The sequence below is a fragment of the Platalea leucorodia genome (genome assembly GCF_965183815.1).
Source record: "Platalea leucorodia genome assembly, chromosome: 5".
In the NCBI taxonomy this organism is placed as follows: Eukaryota; Metazoa; Chordata; class Aves; order Pelecaniformes; family Threskiornithidae; genus Platalea; species Platalea leucorodia.
Window position 1 is genome coordinate 60,234,848 of NC_138827.1, and position 23,552 is coordinate 60,258,399.

The 23,552-nt window shown below is 42.8% G+C and overlaps 1 protein-coding gene across 1 annotated transcript in view; it reads left to right on the forward strand.

Annotated features, from left to right (window-relative positions):
* Nucleotides 1–23,552, forward strand: part of LOC309590436 (UDP-glucuronosyltransferase 1A7-like) — a gene marked incomplete at its 3' end in the record, with an annotated part of 35,955 nt that extends 12,403 nt beyond the window's left edge. The window contains exons 4-7 of the mRNA XM_082311631.1: nt 20,363–20,494; nt 20,761–20,848; nt 21,668–21,887; nt 23,255–23,552. Of these exons, the coding sequence (XP_082167757.1) occupies nt 20,363–20,494; nt 20,761–20,848; nt 21,668–21,887; nt 23,255–23,552 (738 nt within the window). The remainder of the gene's footprint in view (nt 1–20,362; nt 20,495–20,760; nt 20,849–21,667; nt 21,888–23,254) is intronic.

The window sequence follows — 23,552 nt, forward strand, 5'->3', positions numbered from 1 at the left end:
GCCTTCAGTGGCAGAGGGGACTCCAATGCTAGATGGAAACGTGTAATTTTGGTGCACTCTTTATAGACCTAGTACTACCATGTGGGTTAATCCCAGCAGTGTTTCTGTCCATCCACTCTGTGGATGCATTTCTTTCATGGATTCCCATGTACCTTTAGCATGCTGTCAGTAAATGTCAGTAAAGGTTGCTGGGTTGCTGATGATAAGAAATGTCATGCGGCTGTGGTCCTACTATGAGAAGAAGAAGAGAAGGCTGAGGCACTGAGCTGTAGTCTTAGCTTGGGAGGGTGAAGTGTATCATAGGAGACACTCCTTTCTCATGCTCACGCAAACCCGCTTTTGAAGTACAAACCTCATCTCAACCTTTCATAATCATTAATCACCTCCTGTGACTTCTGTTGCATGCAAACTTATGAACACCTGAAATGTGAGGTAAGTCAAAAGGGCAGAGGTATCATTAGAAAGCATTGCCAAGTGGTGTGTTTGCATAGGTGGAGCATAGCTACAAAAGCTTGCGAATCGCCCCTGGCCTCTCTCATGCATGGGTTCCTATCTGTCCAACTTGCAACATGCTGGTGGCAGTGCTGCTCCCCTTCTTGTGCTGCCTGAGTCCTGCCGCTGCTGGGAAACTGCTGGTGATCCCAATGGAGGGCAGCCACTGGCTGAGTATGAAGGACGTGTTGGCTCTGCTGAGCAAGAGAGGGCATGAAATAGTTGTCATCGCACCAGACAGCAAAATGCTGATAGATTCCTCAGGGATGTATGAACTGAAAACATATTCTGTACCTTTCAAAAAGGAAGAGATGGAAGAACTTCTGCGCTCATTTAGTGCAAACTCTTTTAGCGAAGAGCCCTTCCTAACGAGATTTTTGAATACCTGGGATCATTTCAGAAAGAGCTCTGCCATGTTTCAAGCTTCCTGCAGTTCCTTACTGTACAACAAAGAGATGATGAAATATATCAAAGAAAGTAAATTTGATGCCATTTTTACAGATCCTCTGACACCCTGTGGACAGATAATTGCTTTGCACTTTTCTATCCCTACTGTTTTCTTCTTGAGGGGTGTCCCATGTGCTATAGACATTCACGCTGCTCAGAGTCCGGACCCACCGTCCTACATCCCACGAATGTTCTCACTCAATACAGATCATATGACGTTCCCTCAGAGAGTGAGGAACTTCCTGATCAGCCTTTCAGAGTTTTTCACCTGCAGTATGGTCTTTTCATCATTTGAAAGCCTGGCTTCAGACTTTCTCCAAAAGCCAATGACAATTACACAGCTTTTAAGTCATGGATCCATTTGGCTGAAGAGACTTGACTTTGTCTTTGACTATCCCATGCCTGTAATGCCCAATATGATTTTCATTGGAGGCATAAACTGTGGACAGAAGAAACCATTATGTCAGGTCAGTGACTGTCTGGGAAAGGTGTAACAAGGGAAAAGTTCTGGCAGTCATACACCTGCATGATCTGGGTGAGGTCTAATAGTGTGTTTGATATGGACATTTCTTACTGAAGAGATAATTTAGATTAATGCTTTCTGTATATCCAATCCACATGCTTTCTGTATATCCAATCCGCTTGATCTGGGTGAGGTCTAATAGTGTGTTTGATATGGACATTTCTTACTGAAGAGATAATTTAGATTAATGCTTTCTGTATATCCAATCCACATGAAAAACAGAGTGGTACAGTTGACCAGGAGAACATGATGTGATTCCACCTCCTTTCCTTGGGTCTGCCCAACATGGGGATTTTGTTCAGTGAGGGGATCACATGCTATGCTGTGTTTAATTTCACCTGAAGTCAGGTACACAAGCACCACCTCACCCAGGAATTAATGCAAAAAGGGCAGGTGAATTATAATGGCTCTTCCAAAAATTCTTTGCCTCACATAAGAGGCAGTAGAATATTTCTTCAAGAGCATTAGCTGCTTATCCAGTCAGAAAAATAACTCACTGTGTTATATGCAATGGCATCATGTGCTCTTTTCTGTAACAGCAGTCTTGGTTTTGAGTCGAAGGCTAATATTTTGTGGTGAAGGTTTTAGTCTAACAACAGCTTCCATCACAAAAAATAGACAGCTGAATTATCAACTGCATTTTTAGGAGACATCCAGTTTGGATAGGGAAATGTTGATGGGTGGTTGCTTGGGCATCTGTGGTCTAAAAAGTACTTGATAAAGGCATGCATGTGATGTATGTTAGCTTGGTGGTGCTCATGATGTACATCAGCTTGTTGCTGCATGTGATGTATATTCTTGCTTGCTTATGCTGTAAGTAGAACAGCCTCATGTGAAGACAGAGATTAAGTGGAAACGGAGAGATAGGGGGAGACAGCTCTCCTCAGCAGGTGATGAATCTGTAGTTAGTGTCATCCAGCTGTTTCAGCAATAAATCACAGTGTTTCCTAGAAAGGATAAAGTTTTATCCTTTGTGAATGTTACTTAAAAATAGACTCTCCTCTATTCTTCCCTTGAACTTTTTTCACTTGCCAGCTTTCCCTGAGTCTTAGGTAATGGATTCCTCCTGCCTATCACCACTCTTAATCTTTCTCTTAGTCTTCCCCAAATTCATAGGCCTTTGTGAACATGAATGAGTGAAGCTTCACAAGAAAATAGATTTGCATTTTACAAGCCTGGCACATCTTCCCCAGAGCCAACCTTAACTGCCCTCAGGCTTTGCTTTACTCCTCCTGGTACTTCACCTGATGCTGCCCATTGAAAGTACTGTTTATTTCTGTTGAGCTGCTAGCGTTCAGATCTTGCTTTTTCACAAAAGTCTCTTTCAAATTGCCATCAACCTCCCACATGGCCACTTTTATCAGGGTAGTGCTTTTTCCTATCTGTTCTGTCCATCAGAGCTGCTTAATGGCTCCTCAGGGACAAACCCAGGCAGATCCTCTCGGAAAGCAGGGAGACGGAGACGAATCCTGCCTGCAGGCAAGGCCATGCGGCAGCTCCAGCTTAAAATCAGACTCTCCTCTGAAGACAAGGCTCACTCTCACTCTCATCTTGCTCAGGGGCTAAAGATCATAGTCCAGCAGCAATATTTATTGTGGAAGTACTGATTTCTTCAGTCATGATTTCTTGTTGTCTTCCGACTATGCCTCTGGATCACACAGTTATATCTAACAGCAAAATATAATCCTGCAGATTGAAAGTTTATCACAAGTACTTGTTAACTGCCCAGACATGGTATCTTACTTTTAGTTTTTCATCTGAAGTAATGCCACCACCTCTTACCATTTAACATCAACTCCTGGTCTGAAACAAGAGGGCTGTTACTGGCTACTTCTGTCCTGGCTTTCCTGTATTTAATTAGGTACAAGGGGAACTGAGTGGCTTTTCCTTACTATTGCTTCTGGAAGAAGAAAATGATTGAGAGAGGCACAGAGAGGTAGGTCAGGATGAGAACAAAGAATTGTCGTGCATGACAGCACGGATTCCGTGGTTTTCCTTCGCTGATGCAAGCCTCTGCTGCAGTGTTGCTTATTGTAATAAATTTGTACCTGGTGTTGTACCTGGCCCTAGTGCTGAGCTGTATGTAAATCACAGAGCCTCCTCCTTAGGATTTGCACAGATATCGTGCTGTATGGTGGCATAATTTTATAATTTGATTTAAACATAAACTTGACAAGCATTCCAGAACAGCTGTAAAATGCTTATCAAAAAGAAAGAAAGAAAAGAAGGAAAGCAAGAAAGCATTTTAACACCTGCTTTCAGCAAGCCCAGCTACTTCCAAGTGCCAGCACTATTCAAAGAATTGGGATTTTGTTTTTGCAAAGTCTGATTTTATTTTCAATCTAATATCAGTCAGCATAGGGAATCAATCAGAAAGGACCCATCCCAAGGGAGCCTCAGATACCAAGCCCAGTTCTGCCCAACCCAAGTTGATTTATCGCGTTCCTTAAATGATTCATCAATGCCTTGAATGGTTACTGGTGACTGGTTTTGCTGGAAAAGCCGGATCGTTAAGGGGGAATGTGAGAATCTGGCAGGGGGCTGTGGGTCTACTTAAAATCTGTTAGGTCAGGGCAGATAACCAGACTTTGGATTTCTAGGAACATGGCTTATGTAAGTAAATACAGTTCCTTAGTTTCTGCGGGGGTTTTGGTTTTCCTGTCTCTGTTTTGCTTGGCTGATGGTGGAAGGCTGTTGGTGGTGCCAATGGATGGGAGTCACTGGCTCAGCATGCGCTCAGTGCTGGTGGCCCTCAGCCAGAAAGAGCACAAAATTGTTGTCGTCGCACCAGAAGTAAACTTGAACGTGAAGGCATCTGAATATTACACTCTCAAAACATATCCAGTGCCTTTAACTAGGGAAGAACTGGGAGCAAGCATGCTTTCATTTGTTAATGATCTTTTTGAGAGAAGACCTTTTTTTCAAAGAATTACTGCGCTTTATGAAAAAGTTCAAGTCATCTCCAGTCTCTACATCTCCTCCTGTACCAGTTTACTGCACAATAAGGATCTGATGCAATATCTTGAAGGGAGTAAATTTGATGCTGTTCTCACGGATCCTGTTGTACCATGTGGACAAATACTAGCTCTGCGTCTCTCTATCCCATCCATTTTCTTTTTACGGGGACTCCCCTGCAGTTTTGATTTGCAGGCTACCCAGTGTCCAGACCCCCCTTCCTACGTCCCAAGAACATTTACAGACAATTCAGACCACATGACGTTTATCCAGCGCGTGGAAAACTTATTTCTCAAGTCATCAGAATCCTTTCTTTGCAATTTTGCCTATTTGCCATTTGAACTTCTGGCCTCAGATGTTCTCCACAGACCGGTAACAATGAAGGAGCTCTTAAGCCATGGATCCATTTGGCTTAAAAGAATGGATTTTGTTTTTGAGTATCCCATGCCAGTGATGCCCAACATAGTTTTCATTGGAGGTATAAACTGTGGAAAGAAAAAGCCATTGTCTCAGGTCAGTGATTTCCTTGATAAAATATATTAAGGTTGGAAGGGAAAATGCTGTTTGCAAATGCTCTGTGTATATATAATTGTATACATGAGTTTGTGGGTTTTATGCATGCAGTAAGGTATACTGTAAAGACAAAGAAAACAGGTGAAAAACTGGGTTGATTTTAATTCTCTCCCACTCTTGCAGGTACTCTTCTATAGCATGAGCAGGACCTAAGCATTTTTGCTTACAAAGATGTTTTCTTTGGACTAGGTGGAAGTAGTTTATCACTGCACTCTCACTCACAAGGCACATACCCACCGGTGAGGGTGATATCTGTCTTACCAGGCAGGTCTGCTGATTGTATTTGCCAGATCGGTATCATTACCTGAAACTATTTGTTTTACTGTCACAACTGATTTTTAAAAACAATGAATCTTTTCGGTTAATAGAACCATCCTTTCATAATTCAGAAATAAAGTGTCAGGCAGGTAATGTTCTGGTTGCTTTGTCAGTCTAGGCTTATCCTTTCACCTCATGGATTCCTTACAAAATTTTCTGCAAAACCCTTGGAGGTTTATGTAGCTGCTAGCCAGCATGGAGCATCTGCAACAGCTTACACTGCCTTCTGAAAAGTTTCCCTACAAAAGGTGTACCTAGAGCTGCAGTAGTTTGGTAAATGTCCTTAAAAAAATTCTGGTGCATATTATCAACATTCACAGTAAATTACTGTATGGTCAAAATTACTTCTGTGCAATAATTTTCATTATTAGGGCTGATTGTCTGCAAATGCTGTCTATGCATTAGTGTTGTTTGCTTTGATGGCCCTGGGGCATGCTCTTCCCAGGCTGCTCTAGAAGGGTATTTCTGAGTGGCTAATCCAGTTTTAAATATATCTGGCAAAAAACATGCCCTTGTCCTTCCTCCTTCCAGCCCCTACTTCATCCTTCCAAAAAGAGGCCTTTCAGGGAAATGAACTTTGATAGCCCAATTTCCTTTTTCATTACAATGTTAAGATATAAAACTGATAAAGAAAATAGACCATTTCCCATGTGAAGCATTAATATTTTTCTATTCTTTTACAAATAGAAAATTATTTGGATTGGCAGGAGGGGAGGAATTTTCTTATACTCAAAATTCTTGTTTGGAAAATTAATGATCTGTTAATCAGCACTTTTGAGAAGATCACTTGTTGAAGGATCCCTCATTTCCTTAAATCCCAGTGTCCTCCAATGCAAAGAGGTGGATGTTTGCCAGTCTAGCTGCTGCTCTGATTGCTGCCTGCCAAATTGGCTGCACTTTAACACCTCTTATTCCGTCTTTGCCATACCTATGATTATACATTTACCACACAGCAAATAAGTCTAAAGATCATCCCAAGAAAGCACAGCACAGATAGCTTAAAAACATGGAGTTGGGAATATACTTTCTGGGCAGCACTCACCAGATTTCTGCAGAAATGGCCCCGATGGTTAGTGCTCATCCGCAACTCATGGCGGTGCTGGCTCTGCTCCTGTCTGTGCTGTTTGGCTGCTGGTGGGAAGCTGCTGGTGGTGCTGCTGGATGGGAGTCATTGGCTCAGCTTGCGGGACGTGTTGGATGGTCTCAGGCAGAAGGGACATGAAATGGTCATTGTTGCACCTGAAATAAACATACACATAAAACCATCAGAGAATTATGAAAATGTATCCAAGACCCTTCACGAAGGAAGAGGTGGATGGAAGTATCCATTCTTTTTCACAGGAAATTAAGAAATTATTTTTCTCTCACTTTCTTCCTCACTTTCCATTTTCTGTGTAGGCAGCTGTATCTTTTCATTTATAAAGTATGCTCAATTGAAGAGAAACTCTAGGCTTTTCTGGTGAAGGTCTGTGATGGGACATTGTATCCACCAGCAAATGGGATTGCCAGTGTTTCTGGACAGTAGGACAAAGTGCTGGATTCATCTTATGAGCAGCTCCCATGGAATGGCCCACAAAACCTTAAAAGCTCTTTCCAGGCTCAAAAACCCAGTCCTAATGAATGGAACCATGGAGCAGGTCTGCTTTGACATGTCCACTACAGCACGAGCAGCACTGAGGGGATGGATGCAGCCTTGGTGATTATGCTAACCTTTCAGATGTGGCATGTGCTTTGGGTGCCTCGGACATAGAAGATAGCAATGCATGCAGTTCTTACTGGAGAGCCTCCTCTGCTGCTCTGTGGGAGAGCCTAGAGAGTTGTGCTATTCTTTCTGGTGCCCTGGCTTTCTCTTCAGTCATATTATTTAGGACTTGTGAACCGTGGGGTAAGGCCACCAAACCTGTGTGGCAATTCCACCCATCTCCAAGTGGCGGAGATGGCTGTGGCATCTTACAGACATCCTCATGCACACTGTAATTTGCCACCTGAGCATTCATGCAACTCCACCGCTGCTGGACATCATGCAAGATTTGCCAGTGACAAAAAAGAGGCCAGAATTAGGCCCTGAGTTGTTTCATGGAAAGTCCCTCTCAAAGAGTGTTCAGACATCTCTGCTCTGTCCTCTGAGATCACAAAGCCAACCTCTCCATCCCCTGAGGCAGGTCTCAGACACTGGAAGTACCACTTAGTGCGGGTGATGTGTCCTGCAGACAAACCTGGCATCATTCTTCCATCTTCATCAATCTTCTCAGACTAGAAACCATCTTAAACAGCTCTTCCAGATCTGCTATGGGGCCACAGGCCTCCTAGAGATGACTCTTCAAAGAGAGAGAGGGGACAGGTCTTGCCCAGCGGGAGGGAGCAGCCTCTGCTAGGCTGAGTGGTGATGTGGGTGTGACACATGTCCTGCACTTGCAAAAGTTTCAGCCAGAGAGCGGCTATCAGAAGTGCAGTCCCACCCAGAACCACCTCTGCCTCCTTTCTGGGACACTCTTTACTGTTCCCCTGCTAGAAACAGACGAGGGTTATCCAGTGCTATCCACCACACACCACCCACCTGTGGACTTGGCTAGAATTAATGCTTATTATGCAGCCTTTTATCAAATGAATGATTATCCATTTACCACATAACAAATACCTTGAAGGATCAAAAGTTATGTTGTAGCACAGATATTGCTTAAAAGCACAGAGCTGGTGCTATTGCTTCAGTGCTGCCGGTGGTTTTCTTTCTGGGCAGCACTCACCAGATTTCTGCAGAAATGGCCCCGATGGTTAGTGCTCATCCGCAACTCATGGCGGTGCTGGCTCTGCTCCTGTCTGTGCTCAGTTTGGCTGCTGGTGGGAAGCTGCTGGTGGTGCCGCTGGATGGGAGTCATTGGCTCAGCTTGCGGGACGTGTTGGATGGTCTCAGGCAGAAGGGACATGAAATAGTTGTCATTGCACCTGAGATAAATCTATACATAAAGCCAACAAAGAATTTTGTTATGAAAATGTACCCAGTCCCTTTCACGCAGGAAGAGATGGATGAAAATTTCCAGGCATTTGTACGAGAGGTACTTGAAGAAGGATCTTTTCTGGAAAGATTTCTTAAAGTATACCAAAGTATCAAAAGACTCTCTGATTTGTCAATCTCCAGCTGTGCACACTTACTGTACAACAAAGAGCTTGTCAGATATCTTGAGGAGAGCAAGTTTGATGCTGTTCTTACAGACCCTGTAGTACCCTGTGGGCAGATACTGGCTGAGCATCTTTCAGTCCCTTCCGTGTTCTTTTTGCGAGGAACACCATGTGGTTTAGAATTTGAAGCCACTCAATGTCCCAATCCCCCTTCTTATCTCCCCAGGATATTTACAGACCTTACAGACCGCATGAACTTTCTCCAGCGGGTGAAGAATCTAATCTTTGACATCCCAAATTATTTTCTCTGTGATTTTTTCTTTCAACCATATGCAAAACTGGCTTCTGAGTTCCTTCAGCGGGACATGACTGTGCCGGATCTCTTACGCCAGGCTTCCATTTGGCTCATGAGGTTCGATTTTGTGTTAGATTATCCACGACCTTTGATGCCCAACATAGTTTTCATTGGAGGAGTAAACTGTGCTCACAAGAAGCTACCTCAGGTGGGTCATGCTCTGTTTTTAATTCTTGCTCTGATAGACTTCTGCCTTTATAAGGGTGGAATTTTGTATTGCAGATAGGAACGAAGTTCCTGTTTAGGGTGAGTTAGGCAAATACTTGTGAACGAAATTATTTTCCTCTCACTTTCTTCCTCACTTTCCATTTTCTGTGTAGCAGCTATACCTTTTCACTTACAAAGTATGCTCAGTTGATGCCTTTTCATTACACATATTTGAAGCCATTTTGTGTAGCACTGAGTAATTTGGTACTCTCTCCCTTAGGGAGTGATGGATGAGCAGCAGGCAAGTCTGAGGGGCTGTCAAAGCCTTGCAGTTAGGTATAATCCATACAACTTTGCAAATGGTTGTAGCAGGGTCTGGTATTTATGGAGAAATGCACATCAGGCTTCTGTCCTGGGGCACCCTTGCTACCTTACCACTTCTTTCTTTGTCAATTAATTTCTCTGCTCGTTCACATGGGTATTTCCAAAGCTGGAATCAGCAGGAATGTCGCAGGTTGTGGACTCTCAGGCTAAGAAGTACCGTCTCTGTTTACAGGCACGCCTCAGAAGATTTCACCTTGGCGATGGCTATGTGAGATCTGAGAACAAAATCAATTTCAATGAGCCTGAAGGGGCTATGATGGCTTGGCAGATCCAGCTCAAAGGCAGTAAAGCTGTAAAAGCTTTTGTAGCAGAAACAGATGGGGGTTATGCAGTGCTATTCACCACATACCACCAACCTGTGGAGTTAGCTGAACTTAGTACTTGTTATGTAGCCTTTTATCAAATGAATGATTATCCATTTACCACATAACAAATACCTTGAAGGATCAAAAGTTATGTTGTAGCACAGATTGCTTAAAAGCACAGAGCTGGTGCTATTGCTTCAGTGCTGCCGGTGGTTTTCTTTCTGGGCAGCACTCACCAGATTTCTGCAGAAATGGCCCCGATGGTTAGTGCTCATCCGCAACTCATGGCGGTGCTGGCTCTGCTCCTGTCTGTGCTCAGTTTGGCTGCTGGTGGGAAGCTGCTGGTGGTGCCGCTGGATGGGAGTCATTGGCTCAGCCTGCGGGACGTGTTGGATGGTCTCAGGCAGAAGGGACATGAAATAGTTGTCATTGCACCTGAGATAAATCTATACATAAAGCCAACAAAGAATTTTATTATGAAAATGTACCCAGTCCCTTTCACGCAGGAAGAAATGGATCGCATTTTCTGGAGAACTAGTCAGGATGTATTTGAAGAAGGATCTTTTCTGGAAAGATTTGTTAAAACATATGAAGGATTGAAAAATGCTTCTGCCATGTTCCTGTCTACCTGTACACACTTACTGTACAACAAAGAGCTTGTCAGATATCTTGAGGAGAGCAAGTTTGATGCTGTGTTTACAGATCCACTAGTACCGTGCGGGCAGATATTGGCTGAATATCTTTCAGTCCCTTCTGTGTTTTTTTTGCAGCAAATGCCATGTGGTTTAGAATTTGAAGCCACTCAATGTCCCAATCCCCCTTCTTATGTCCCCAGGGTATTCACAGACCTTACAGACCACATGAACTTTCTCCAGCGGGTGAAGAATCTAATCTTTGACATCCCAAATTATTTTCTCTGTGATTTTTTTCTTTCAACCATATGCAAAACTGGCTTCTGAGTTCCTTCAGCGGGATGTGACTGTGCGCCGGATCTCTTACGCCAGGCTTCCATTTGGCTCATGAAGCTAGACTTTGTTTTACACTATCCGAGACCATTGATGCCCAACATGATTATAGTTAGTGGAGTAAACTGTGCTCACAAGAAGCTAACCCAGGTGGGTCATACTCTGTTTTTTCTTGTCATTCTTGCAGGCCTTTACATACTCTGAAAAGTTGTCACACAGGTTTTATTAGAAAGGTCTCTTACTGTGGGTAAAAGGATTTCAAACTGCTTTTGCTTTGCAAAGAGGTTCCAGTACTCCTTTCTGTGAAGGCATCCAAATATCACAGTATAAAAATGGAGAAAGTGTTGTAAATGGTCATGTGCCTCTGCTCAAAGCCAGCTTTGACATTAGAGCAGGTTGCTCAGGGCCTCTTTGCTCAGGACTGTTGATGTGGTACAAGGTAGGCTTTCATTTGAGGAGACCTTTGCTCATCTTGTGGTCCATCTTGTATTTACTGATTTCCTCTACGCTCCTGTCTTTTTTTCTTTAAACAAGGATTCTCTATGTTTTGAATTGTCATAGACTCATAAAATACTTAGGTTGGAAGGTCATTTGCAGGCGTCTCAGCCAACCTCCTAGTCAAAGCAGGTCCAGTTAGTTCAGGTTGTTCCATTCTATGTCTTCTCAAGTTTTGAATATCTCCTATGACCCTTAGACTGAAAACACTTTACTATATCCAATTTATTATTACATCCAATTTGAATTTTCCATGTTGCAGCTTGTGTCTGTTGCCTCTTTTCCTGTCACTGTCAATCTCTCGGCAGAATAGAGCTTTGTCTTCTTTATGGTAGTTAAGGTAGTTAAAGACAGCAATGAGATTTCCTGTTAGCCTTCTCTTCTGAATCCTGAGCAAGCTCATCTTTCTCAGCCCTTTTTTGTACATCATAGTCCCCAGTTCCTAACCATCTTCTTGGCTTTTTCTGGACTTGCTCTAGCGCATCAGTGTCTTTCTGGTACTGGAGAGCTCAAAACGCTATGTGTCTTCAGATATCTCCCAAGTGCTGAACAGAAGAGAAGGATCACCTCTCTCAATCTGCTGGCTGCACCCTTGCTCACATAGCCCAGGATGCTATTGCCTCTGTGGCTGCAAAAGCACACTGCTGACTTATATTCAACATTTTGTCCACAAGGTCCCTGGGTCATTCTCTGCAGAGCGGCTGTTTTTGTCCAGCTGGAGTGCAGCCTGTCCTGTGGCGTAGAGTTATCCCATCCCAGTGGCAGAACTTTGCTTTTGCCTTTGCTGACCTTCATGATGCTCCTGTTGGCCCATTTCTCCAGCTTCTGGCATTCTTGTTGCATATCCCAGGCCAGTGATGCTCCTTATTTAAAGTATCAACTGGCATCATAAAAATAAAGTATAAGTTAGGTTACTTTATTCTTATAAAATTAATGTTGGATTTATTTCAGATTTATTTCATGTGTGTTCAAATATGTTTTGTGGTTTGCAGAGTAATATCATAGCTTCTATTTTTAAAAATAACTATTCCTGTTGAGTAAGTTTTTCAGATATTGACTTTGCAAAACAGTGAAATAGGATTTATTTTTCAGAAAAAGCTGAATCTCACACAGTAAAAATGAAGTACTTTTAAGAGGATTCAAACTTGGCATTCAGTTTAGAAAAGCAGAGATGGAATGAACCATATAGCTAAACCTATGAAAAGAGCTATGACAGAGCATCTGTGACAGAGGTCCATAAAATCCTGAAAAGTGTAGCAAAGGTGAAAGGAGAGCCAATACACAGTTTCTCCCAATACTTGACCTATGACTAACACTGAAATGAGGTGACAGCAAACTTAAAGCAAACAAACGGCAGTACTTTTTCACACCATGCACAAAAAAAAAATGCCTCTCAACACCAGCAGATTTTTTTTTTTTTGTAGATAAAAACCTATGAATTTAAAAAGGATTTGGGTGGTTAATAAGAGGTACGTTTTGACTGCTAGGATTTGTAAAATTACAAACGAGGTAATCATTGGTTCCCCTAACTGGAGATATTTGCTGTACCTTTTCCAGCGTACAACCATGGCACTCAGCTCTGTACTTTAGCTTTACTTTCTCCTGATAGATCTCTCTTTTCACCCTTGCCTTTGGAATGGGCTGAACTTGCTGTTCTGCTAGTGGACTTCAGTCTCTGGACACATGTACACATGAAATGGTGTTTGTGTGTTGCCCAAAATCCAGTGACAAAACTATTAAACTCTTTTGAATGTGCCATTAGCCTTAAGGTGTTTTTTGGTTTTTTTTTTTTAACCTCTTTAATGTTGTTTTATAGCATTATATATCAGTGTTACACAGATAATACACATTTGGCTGAAACGTTAGCAGAACTTAAAGACTACATGGAAGTGACTATATATCAAATATGACATTTGAGGGCCTGTTATATGTTAGCATAGGGTAACAGTACATCTGCAACTCCGGGTTAACTACCTGAGTCTATACTGCCACCTTAGGGCATATGTAATGCTGCATCGCCTTGTTAGGTGAGATCTTTTCCTCTTTATTGCTGAAACGTGAAAACGCACACATAGATACTGCAGCTAACTCTCTGGCACATGAGAGTACCTTCTGTCCACCTCCTTTAGTTTTTGGTCTTTTAATATCACGTGACTCTCAGCTAGAGAGAAAGTTTTGCTTAAACAGGCTGCAGAATTGATGTATGTATGTATGTATGTACTGTATTGCTGTCTGAAACTCCTTCCTCCTTAATGCAGTTTCCTTAGATGTTACACTCCTTGCTGGCTTATGAGAATCACTTTTTTTAACATGCCACATGGAGAACCTGCTATCAAAATAAAGGTTTTAGGACACCCTTAGTATTAGCCCTGGAATGTGCTTATCACACTCAGGTACCTTTGGCAAAGGTAGCCATCAAAGGTAGCCATTTCACGAACCAGATTTCCCATCACTCCTACCTGCTCCAAGACAACTCTTCCAGCCTGCTGCACAGCATGAAGAAACTGTTCAGAGCTCTCTCTGACCAGGTGTGCTTGGTTGGAGATCTAAAAGTCTCTCTTCTCCAGTCAGCAATTGCTCTTGTTCAGCTACCATTCCTGTATCTTACTTTGCTTTCGTAAACTTGTGAATTTTTGGCATTCACCTTTTCCCTTTCCATGAAATATGCCTTAATGGCAGATGAGATCTGATTCGTCAGGCACTTCTTCTAAGCACAAACTGCAGATATCTGCTTTTCTAAGTTTATTTTGAAAGTTTTCATGTGCCTTTGCATGTTCTCCCTATCTAAGGACATTGCTTTGTTTATAGGTGCCTATTTCATTCACCCATCTACCCACTAGGTTTCCATTGCATCATTTGCTGCAGCTTCAACCCAGTTTCTCAAGAATAATTAGGCACTTAAATCCCATTCAAATCAACCTGATTTGGATATCTAAACAAGTCCTTGGAGTGGGACGGTCTTCCACATCAGATCATGTCAGCCATACTGTTATACAGGCCAACCTTCAAAACCTCAGAGGTAAAAAACTTTTTCCAAATGTTAGTCCAAATCTCTCAAACTGCCATTTGTGTCCCTGATGATACTATTTACTGCTACCCAGAAAAGTTTGGCTCTGTCATCATTGTTACTCCCCATTGAGTAGCTGTAGGCTGCAATCGAGTGTTAGAGAAAACAGGACTTCCAACATGGTTTTCGTTTGGTTGCTCCTCCCCTCCCCCCACCCCACCCCCTTAAAAATCTTATCATAGCACATGCAGAAGCAGCTCAGAAACTCTGTTCTCCCCTTCTTCTGGTAAGCACAGGACACAAGTGTGGACTTCCCATTGGCTCATACCACAGCCAAGCCTTATTAACTTCTTTTGAAAAGTAGCTATTATTAAGAACTTTCAAAAATGTTTGGCCCATAGCCTCTCACCTATGAACTCTTATGGCCCCTCTTGACCAAGGACCACATATTCTGCTGCATCATTGCTTTCAAAAAGACATTTGGCCTCAAGCCACTCACCTACGAACTCTCATGGTCCCTCTTGAGCAAGAACTGCATATTCTGCTGCATCACTGTTTATATAAAAAGGTGTTTGGTTAATATGTTACCCAAACTTTGGTGACACCACTGCTTGGCATGCCTGCTTCTGCTTACTATGTAAAACATCATGTGTGAACTCCAAGCACCTTTCTAAGCAAAGGTTTAAGAAAGGAAGTTGGAGGTTTAGGTCTTTCATGTCAATAGTACAACACGCTTCTTGTATTATAAGCTCTCTAGAGAAGCTCAGTGGCCATAAAAGTTGATTCCTGACTTGAATCTGGCACAGGACAGTCAAGTGCACAGTGACTCACTTGAAACAACCCTGACCCAGAAAAATCCCTCTACAGACAACTGCTACCTCTGCTAATCAAAGACCCGGCTAATTGTTCTGAATCATTTAAGAGAACTTAAATGCATGGAAATGCTTCTTGCTTTAGATCTCTTGATAGCACTCTTACCAATGCCTTTATCACCATTTAAAATGTGATCTTTGAACTCCAACAACCTGTCTTAGTAAACATTTTGTAGAGGTAATGATTAAAGACCATCAAGTTATAAATGAAGTACCACTATTTTTTGCTTTCATATGCTGCTTGGAAGAAGTCAGAAGGAACAATTCATTTCTTTTCCTGCCAACAGCCCCATGACAGTTATGTGGAGGTACCAGATATATGCTGGGCTTGCTCTTTTTCTTTCTTTCTGGAGTTTGGCAGAAGGTGGGAAGCTCTTGGTCGTGCCTCAGGATGGAAGTCACTGGCTGAGCATGCATATGGTTCTGGAGAAACTCTGGGAGAGGGGGCACGAAATTGTTGTGGTCATTCCTGATGCCACTTTGCTCATGAAAAGCTCACAATCGTTCACCATCAAAACGTACTCTGTGCCTTACACACAGGAGTTTGTGGATAGATACTACCATTCCACCAGTGAAAAAAGTTTTGATAAGCCTCCCTTTCTAGAAAAATTTGCAATTTTACTCAGTGATATATCAGAACTGACCAACATGTTCTCTTCTACTTGTCAGCATCTCTTATATGATGAAGAACTAATGAAGTACCTCCATGACAGCAAATTTCATGCCATTATGATGGATCCTGTGTTGCCCTGTGGACCAATTGTTGCTGAGTATCTCTCTCCCTTCAGTGTACTTCATGCGTGGTCTTCATGTACCTTAGACTATAAAGCCACCCAGTGTCCCAGTCCTTTTTCTTACGCGCCGAGGACTTTCATGTCCAGTTCAGATCACATGACATTTACGGAGCATGTGAAGAAACTCCTGGTTGGGTTTTCAAAGCATTTGTTTTGCTATCTGTTTTATGTAAAATATGAGAACTTGGCTTCTGAGCTTCTTCACAGAGAGTAACAGTACTGGAACTGTTTTAGCAAAGCATCCATTTGGCTGATGAGACACGATTTTGGTTTTGAGTATCCACACCCAATAATGCCAAATAGGGTCTATATTGGAGGCATCAACTGTGAGCAGAAGAAGCCATTATCAAAGGTTTGTCATTGTTTACATTGAGAGTATTATAGCATTTATTAGCACTTATTGAAGATTTGCTTTTTTAAGTGCTTCCTATAGTAGTATTGTGCTTGAGCCAATACGTGATCGAATACCAGGATGGCATGATTTGGATGTAGGAATCTCAGGCTCTGTTAGATGATCACAAGACTTGCACTTCAAGCAGTGGAAGGGTTTCTCTCCAGGAGAGCACAGGTGAAGTTGTCAAAGCTATGTAGCTGCCTAGGTATAGCTTAGCTTGTTGTAAGCATAACACCATAATACTAGACAATCATAGCACGTATGCTATATCTAGATAAATGACAAAATAATTCTAGGTCATACGATTTAATATCCCTAACAGCTGTGGAATACTGATTAATTGCAGGAGACCTGAGTGGACGAAAAATGGAAATGTGGAACTAACTCTGTGTATATATCCAGGCACTTATAGTGTGCCATAGAGATTGATAATGTGGATGAATACCCCAAAACCAATCAATCAAAGATGGTAGAGGGAGCTCTTTTGCCTCTGAATTTGTGTAAGAAACAGTGTAAGATAGCATATGAGAGGATGATTAGAAAAAAGAAGCCTTCAGGATTGTAACTATCTATCTACCCTCCCTCCCTAGCTTGTTTAAATCTCCCTAGTGGGCTGTGCAAACAGTGCAGATGTCAGTCATTTATTCTGTTTTTCAGACCGCAGTGGTGTTGCAAGAGCAGAAGTTACTGCTAAGCTTGCATCACATTTACTACTGTAGACTCACGGCTTTCACTCTGATAACTGGTAAAATACAGAAACAAATCTGAAGATAAACCTTATCAACCCACTGTATATCAAATCTCTGTCAATTATTGCTGCTTGTTTAGACTCTGAGACCACAAGGTAATCCAAAGGTCAGACTTCTGTTCTGAGTTTTGTGTCCAATCAGCTGAGCAGACTCAAGGCAGGGAATTAATCATTAACTGGACGTTAATAAGATACTGATTGCTTGGTCAGGTGTTACCTCCCATTCATAACTCTGCTCAGCCTTTCAGTGTGACACATGGCCAATTGCTTGACACTTCTTCCTCCAGCCTTTGAATCCTCTAGTATTAATTCAAGCATTCAACTTTACCTTGCAGTGCTCAGTTGCTTAAAGCCTTCACCGTGTGCACAGATGATGATCCCAACCTCTACCCACAGTTAAAAATTACCCTCATTTCTGCCCACAAACATACAGTCTGTTAAAAATTAAACACTTACCTTAGTTAAGATTTAAGTGCAGAATACCCCATGATTCACTCCTTGTTCTCTGCGATAGTTTTGCAGCCATTTAAAACTTTGCTGACAGCACAAGGAAAATGGCTTCTTCAAATCCAGGATTTAATTCTCTTGCCTCCTGGGTTGTGTTTTTCCTGCTCCTGTGGACCTTTTCTGAAGGTGGAAAGCTTTTGGTTGTACCTATTGATGGCAGCCACTGGCTCAGCATGCGCCCGGTTTTGGAGCGGCTCAGACAGAAGGGACATGAAATCGTGGTGGTTGCGCCAGAGATAAATTTACGGATAGATTCGTCAGTGCATTATACCATGAAAACATACTCTGTGCCTTACACCCAGGAGTATGTGGAGACTGAATTTAAAAAGCTGGGCTATAGGAGTTTCACACCTCAACCCTTCTTGGAAAAATTCTCAAAAATGGCAAATATTACAACCATGTTCTTCGATTCCTGCAAACGTCTTCTGTCTAACAAAGAGCTGATCGAATACCTTGAAGAAAGCAAATTTGATGCTGTCTTTATGGATCCTTTTTTTCCATGTGGACAGATAGTGGCTGAACATCTCTCCATACCTTCTGTGTACCTTGTACGGGGACTGCCGTGCAGCCTAGACTTCCACGCTACCCTCTGTCCAAATCCTCCTTCTTACGTTCCTAGGTTCTTTACTCGCTACACGGACCGCATGGCCTTCCTCCAGCGTGCGGGCAATCTCATAGCTAGCCTGAGCAGTTCCCTGGCTTGCAGCTTTCTTTATTCACCGTATAATCATTTGATCAAGGAATTCCTCCAACAAGAGGCAACGGTGCTTGAGCTGTTCAGCCACGCATCTATTTGGCTCATGAAATATGACTTTGTGTTTGAGTACCCCAGGCCTCTAATGCCTAATATGGTCTTGATTGGAGGCATAAGCTGCACTCAAGAGAAAGCATTGCCACAGGTTAGTTACCTTTTTTTTCCCTAGTTTAGCTATGGGTGCACTCTTTGCTCTCACCATGGGATGGAGCTCCTGGCCGTAACAAATAATAACAGGTGAAAGAGTGAAGTGGCAGTGGCTAGAAAAGCACTTTGTACCTCTGCATCCCTTGTGCATTGATGAGTCTCTGTCGGAGACCTCCAGATTCCCAGACAAGCATGCTTACAAAGCTGGGCTTTTCCATGTTTTTCCCCCCCAGTATTTTCTGGCTGCTTACTTCCAGTAATTTTGTTTTGTATACCTGTTTACAAGACTTGGTGCTAGCTAGGGTAATGCAGCAGGCCAAATCATCCTAGTCCTCTGTCCTTGAGCAGAGGACCATTTCTGCAGGAATTTCAGACAGTGGCAGACCTGAATGAAATCCCCACCACCCAGTGAAGCAGCAAGAGATCTGCTTCTTTTGTGTAAAATACTCTGTCCCAGATCTGGACTGCAACTGTATTTCACTTGAACTATGCCAATCTTCCTAAATATGGGATATCTGCCACTTTCCACTAAGAAATCCTCCTGTTTCTTAGTGCTTTCTCTTATTTTTCAATGAGTGTCTACTGCAGGTATTTCATAAAGGTTGTGTGTAGCACCCACCAATATAAGCAGCTACTGGTTAAAAAGACTTTAGTAAAATAACCCACCTATTCCCAAAGCAGGGCTGCAAAAAGTTCCATAATGGTAGCGGCATTTCTGAGCAGAAAGTCAGACCTTGGCACACAAAAACATTTAAAGAACAGAGTAAAACTGATGTGACTAGTCCCACAGAAAATAAATAGGGCTAAATACGCCCTGAATCTGTTCCCCTGCATCAGGAACTGCCGAAGAATTTTGTACTAAAAGCACATTTGTAGTTTGGGGAGGATTTTGCAGTTCCCAGATGTCTGCGAGTTTATACAGAGCTGAGCCCTGAGTTCCCAACCAGACATCAACGACACCTTAATGGAGGGCGTGTCTTCAGAGAAATCTGGTAAGACAGAACCAAGCCCTGAAATGAGAGTTACATTTCACCTTGTTTGCCCCCAGGAGAGCATCAGGTCTGCTGTTCAGGGTGCAGCTGTCAGCAAACCTTCGATGGCGCCTTCTATTTGGGATCCAGTCCAAGTGAAGGGCCACGGCACTCTGGTCAGCCACAAAAATCACAGAGCGTAAAATAAGAGGGTCAATTTCAGTTATCCCCTCAGACCCTAGAGATAACATTTCAATTGCCAGACTTACAGGAACATTTAGTTCATTTTATTCCACTCATTTAACTCTGATGCCTGCAGCAATTCCCTCCAGTTTTGTCTTTCCTTCCCTGGCTTTACCAAATATTTTTCTATGGCACAGGATTTTTGCTCCAGCCTTCAGCTTTTTTTATGCTTCATTGGAATCCTTTTGTTCTTGGATTCCAGTGACAGATCTCCTAGTCCTTCTTTTATTTAAATCAAACAAAACAGATAAAAAAAATGGGCAGCAGTTCAACATTATCATACTCAAAGCAGACCCAATAAATCCAGATATTAGAAATTAGAGCTATCTGCTGTCAGAACAATTTTCAATATCTTAATTCTCTCTTGCAGCTGCATGGTTTGAAAAAAGCATCAACTCTGAAGCCAGAGCATCTGACTTGCAATAAATGTGAAAATAAACCACAATGTATTCACCTGGGGATTGGTTGCCAGGAAAAGTATGATGATGAATTGATCTCCTTAATTGGTACAGCATCTTTTTTACTTCACAGAAACCGATGACTTTGAGCAGGCAGGCTTCGCTACATGACTGTTTTAAAGTAAATTTTTTTCCCATGTCCATACTGAATCTCGGTTCAGGCTTCAATTCTGCAAATACTCATGCACCTCCATAACTTTGTTCATCCACTTGTGCCTATTTTTTTCCCCTGGGACTCATTTTCATGTAGATAACTAATTTTTCTGATCATATTTTGTTGTGTTGACTGTTCATTTTATTGCCTTTCCAGATAGTTTTGTGGGAACGTGACAGAAATTACAGTGTATGACTTGGAAGGCACTTTGACTGAGGATGTGCTTTGTGTTGGCAGGAATTTGAAGCTATTGTGAATGCCTCTGGAGAACATGGCATTGTTGTCTTCTCGCTGGGCTCCATGGTCTCTGAGATTCCTATGAAGAAAGCCACAGAAATTGCAGATGCCTTGGGATCAGTCCCTCAAACGGTATGGTTTCCCTCTTCCCCTTCCAGCATAGCAATTCAAGACTGTTTTCAAATACAGTGCATGATTACCTTCGTCTTTCAGTGTGCTTGATCCTCCCTTCTTTCTCCTGCTCCCTGGTGCCAGAAGAAACTATCACACCAGCTGCACTGTACAATGAAACGGGTTTTGTGCAACACAGATGTTTTTACCTGTGCTTTTCAAACCCACTGAGGAGCAGCAAGAGGTCGGTTGCTGAGAACTAACATTGTGTTTACTTCTCTTGAAAGGTTTTGTGGCGATACACGGGACAGGTGCCCCCCAACCTGCCAAAGAACGTCAAGCTTGTCAAATGGCTGCCACAGAATGATCTTCTAGGTAGGTCTGAGATACCTTGAGTGATACCAGTGTGTTTCTTTTAATCTGAGAGTGCTGTTGTAAGGCCCCATTAGCATCATCCACGCTGACTCCCTGTATCACTGTGGGTCATGGGACTGACTTACAGCCTTTGCTGTTTGAACCAGAGCTCATCTTTTAGACACTTAGCTGATGACTGCAACTTAAAAATTGCTGAATTATGAAACGACACTGTTTGGAAAGGTGTTCCAACACTTGGCTACCCTTACGGTCAAAAATGGGGCGTCTTTATCTCTGACTAGCCAGTCTCAACACCCAGACACGGGGTTTTGTCATGTTTTTGTCTACTGGACTGAAAAGAAAATTTAAGGTCCCCAAGTGAGCATTTCCAGACAGGTTATTGGGCTTTTCAACTGGTAAAATTGTACGTGCTACTGCCAGGAGTGCATTTGTTGATTAGACAACAGGGCTCAGCTGTGGGAGATCTGCAAAACCAGCAAACAGAAGACATGGTAAAAAAAGCAAGCAATGGTAGCATGCTCTTTAACTTCACTTGGCTCTGATTTCATCCTAAAATCTGAGCAGCTTTGGAGGATTATCCAGGGCTCTCCAGAGATTACCCAAACCAAGACAGAGCTGTACAACGCAAGGTTCATTCAGTCCCCTATAATGTCCTGTTCTCTGCAGCCCTAAGTCTGTCCATAGATAATGATGTACATGACAGCCCAAAGTTCTTGATTTATATCTCCCAGTGCCATTTTTGTGCAAGTTTTTCCCCAGGGATGTGTTACTGTTAATTAACAAATCAAATAGCTAACCAAGTCTTTCTTTCCTTCACAGCTCACCCTAAGACTCGTGCCTTTATCACCCATGGAGGCTCACACGGTGTTTATGAGGGCATATGCAATGCGGTGCCAATGGTACTAATGCCTTTATTTGGAGACCAGATGGACAACGCCAAACGAGTAGAGTCACGGGGAGCAGGACTGACACTGAATATACTCGAAATGACTTCGAAGGACATATCCGTTGCCCTGAAAGCAGTTATTAATGATAAAAAGTAAGTAATAGAAGCACAGCCTTTCTCCTTCTACTGTTGTGTAACACCAGCACTCTAGCTTCCAGCTTAACAGAATACTAATCTGTTCTTATATGCCTTCTTATATCAAAGTTACATCACTGAGATGCTGATGCTTGCCCTGGGTTAACCTCATCCTGTCCCTGTAACAGCACCGTCCTTCTCACTGCCTGGGATTATAATAATTAGGTAACAAGAACTGGCTGATACGAGAGGATGCAGGTATCAGAGAAGATGGGGTATAAGTGCAATAGAAGAAATCAAGTTGACAAAAGATGTGTCACCTGCTTAAAGCCAAATTTACCAGGCAGTGATGTTGAGGGCTTTGACACAATGTGGTAGAAAAGGCAATCAGTGAAGGGAGATGTGGCAAACTGCTTTTGTTCCCCAAATCAGTGGTGACATGAGTCAGTGGAGAGCCTGATACTGTTGAAAGGCTCAGCTGCCTGGCTGATTTTCTTTGCATGAGGGTTGCCCAGAGATGCTGTCTGCACAGCAGCAGGAGGAAGGAGACAAGTAGCAGTGCCTCAGTATAGTCCAGAGGCTGTACTGCATCAGGAAGCATTGCCTCCCAGCTGGCAGGGTCTACTAAACTATTATCTATTATCACTCATTATGTTACAGACCAGTTTTGTCAGTCATTTTTTCCCCCCTAGTGCTCATAAGGAGCTGTATGAGCGCAATCTGCTGCTGCCTGGCTCAGCAATGCTGGACAATTGCAGCACAGAGCAGGAGGAATACGCGCGGATACGCTGAGGTGGTGCAGGGAACCATGCTAGGCATCGTAGTATTGCAGTCAACATGCCCAAGGTGTTTTAAGGCATCACAGCAAAGGGGAGCTTTAAGACATACCCTCCTCTTCCCCGCTCCCATTCTCTGTTGTCACTACGGCCTCTCAGTCCTTGGCATCCTCTTCCCCATCATGTTTCTGAAAAACAGCACTTTATTGCCATTGTTTCCTAACCACTGTTCTTATAGCAATAATAATAATAACAACAGTAATAATAATAATAATGCATCTTGATATTCAGCTGGATGGCTTCTCTACACCCAGTCTCACATTTCAGCCAAATACCTTCACCCCAGATATTTTGCTGACAGCTCAAACTAAGAATTTTCTGGTTTTTTTCTTTTCTACTACCTTTCCCTCCTTTTTTGTCATTGAAAGCAGCACTTTTCTAGGCCCATAACTTTGCCATTATCCTTCTCATGGGGTGGTGGTGTTGAGGAAGCACCACCAGAGAAGCCCCCAGTGGGCCATCAGACAACTGACACTGCATCCTTGTTTTCTGGGAACTCAGTCTCAGCAGCACAAGTCATTGAAAACACCGAACATCTTTTCTTGGCAGGTACAAAGAAAACATCAAGCGTCTCTCTGACCTTCACCTCGACAGACCCATCCACCCCCTGGACCTGGCTGTGCACTGGGTAGAGTTTGTAATGAGACACAAAGGGGCCCCACACCTGCGACCTGCTGCTCACGACTTGAACTGGATCCAGTACCACTCCCTGGATGTCATCGCCTTCCTCCTCAGCGTGGTGCTTCTCTCCCTCTTCATTTCTCTGAAATGCTGCCTGTTCTGCTGCCGCAGGTGCTGCTGTAAGAAGGGAAGAACAAGAAAGCCAACCAAATCAAAATCCCACTAG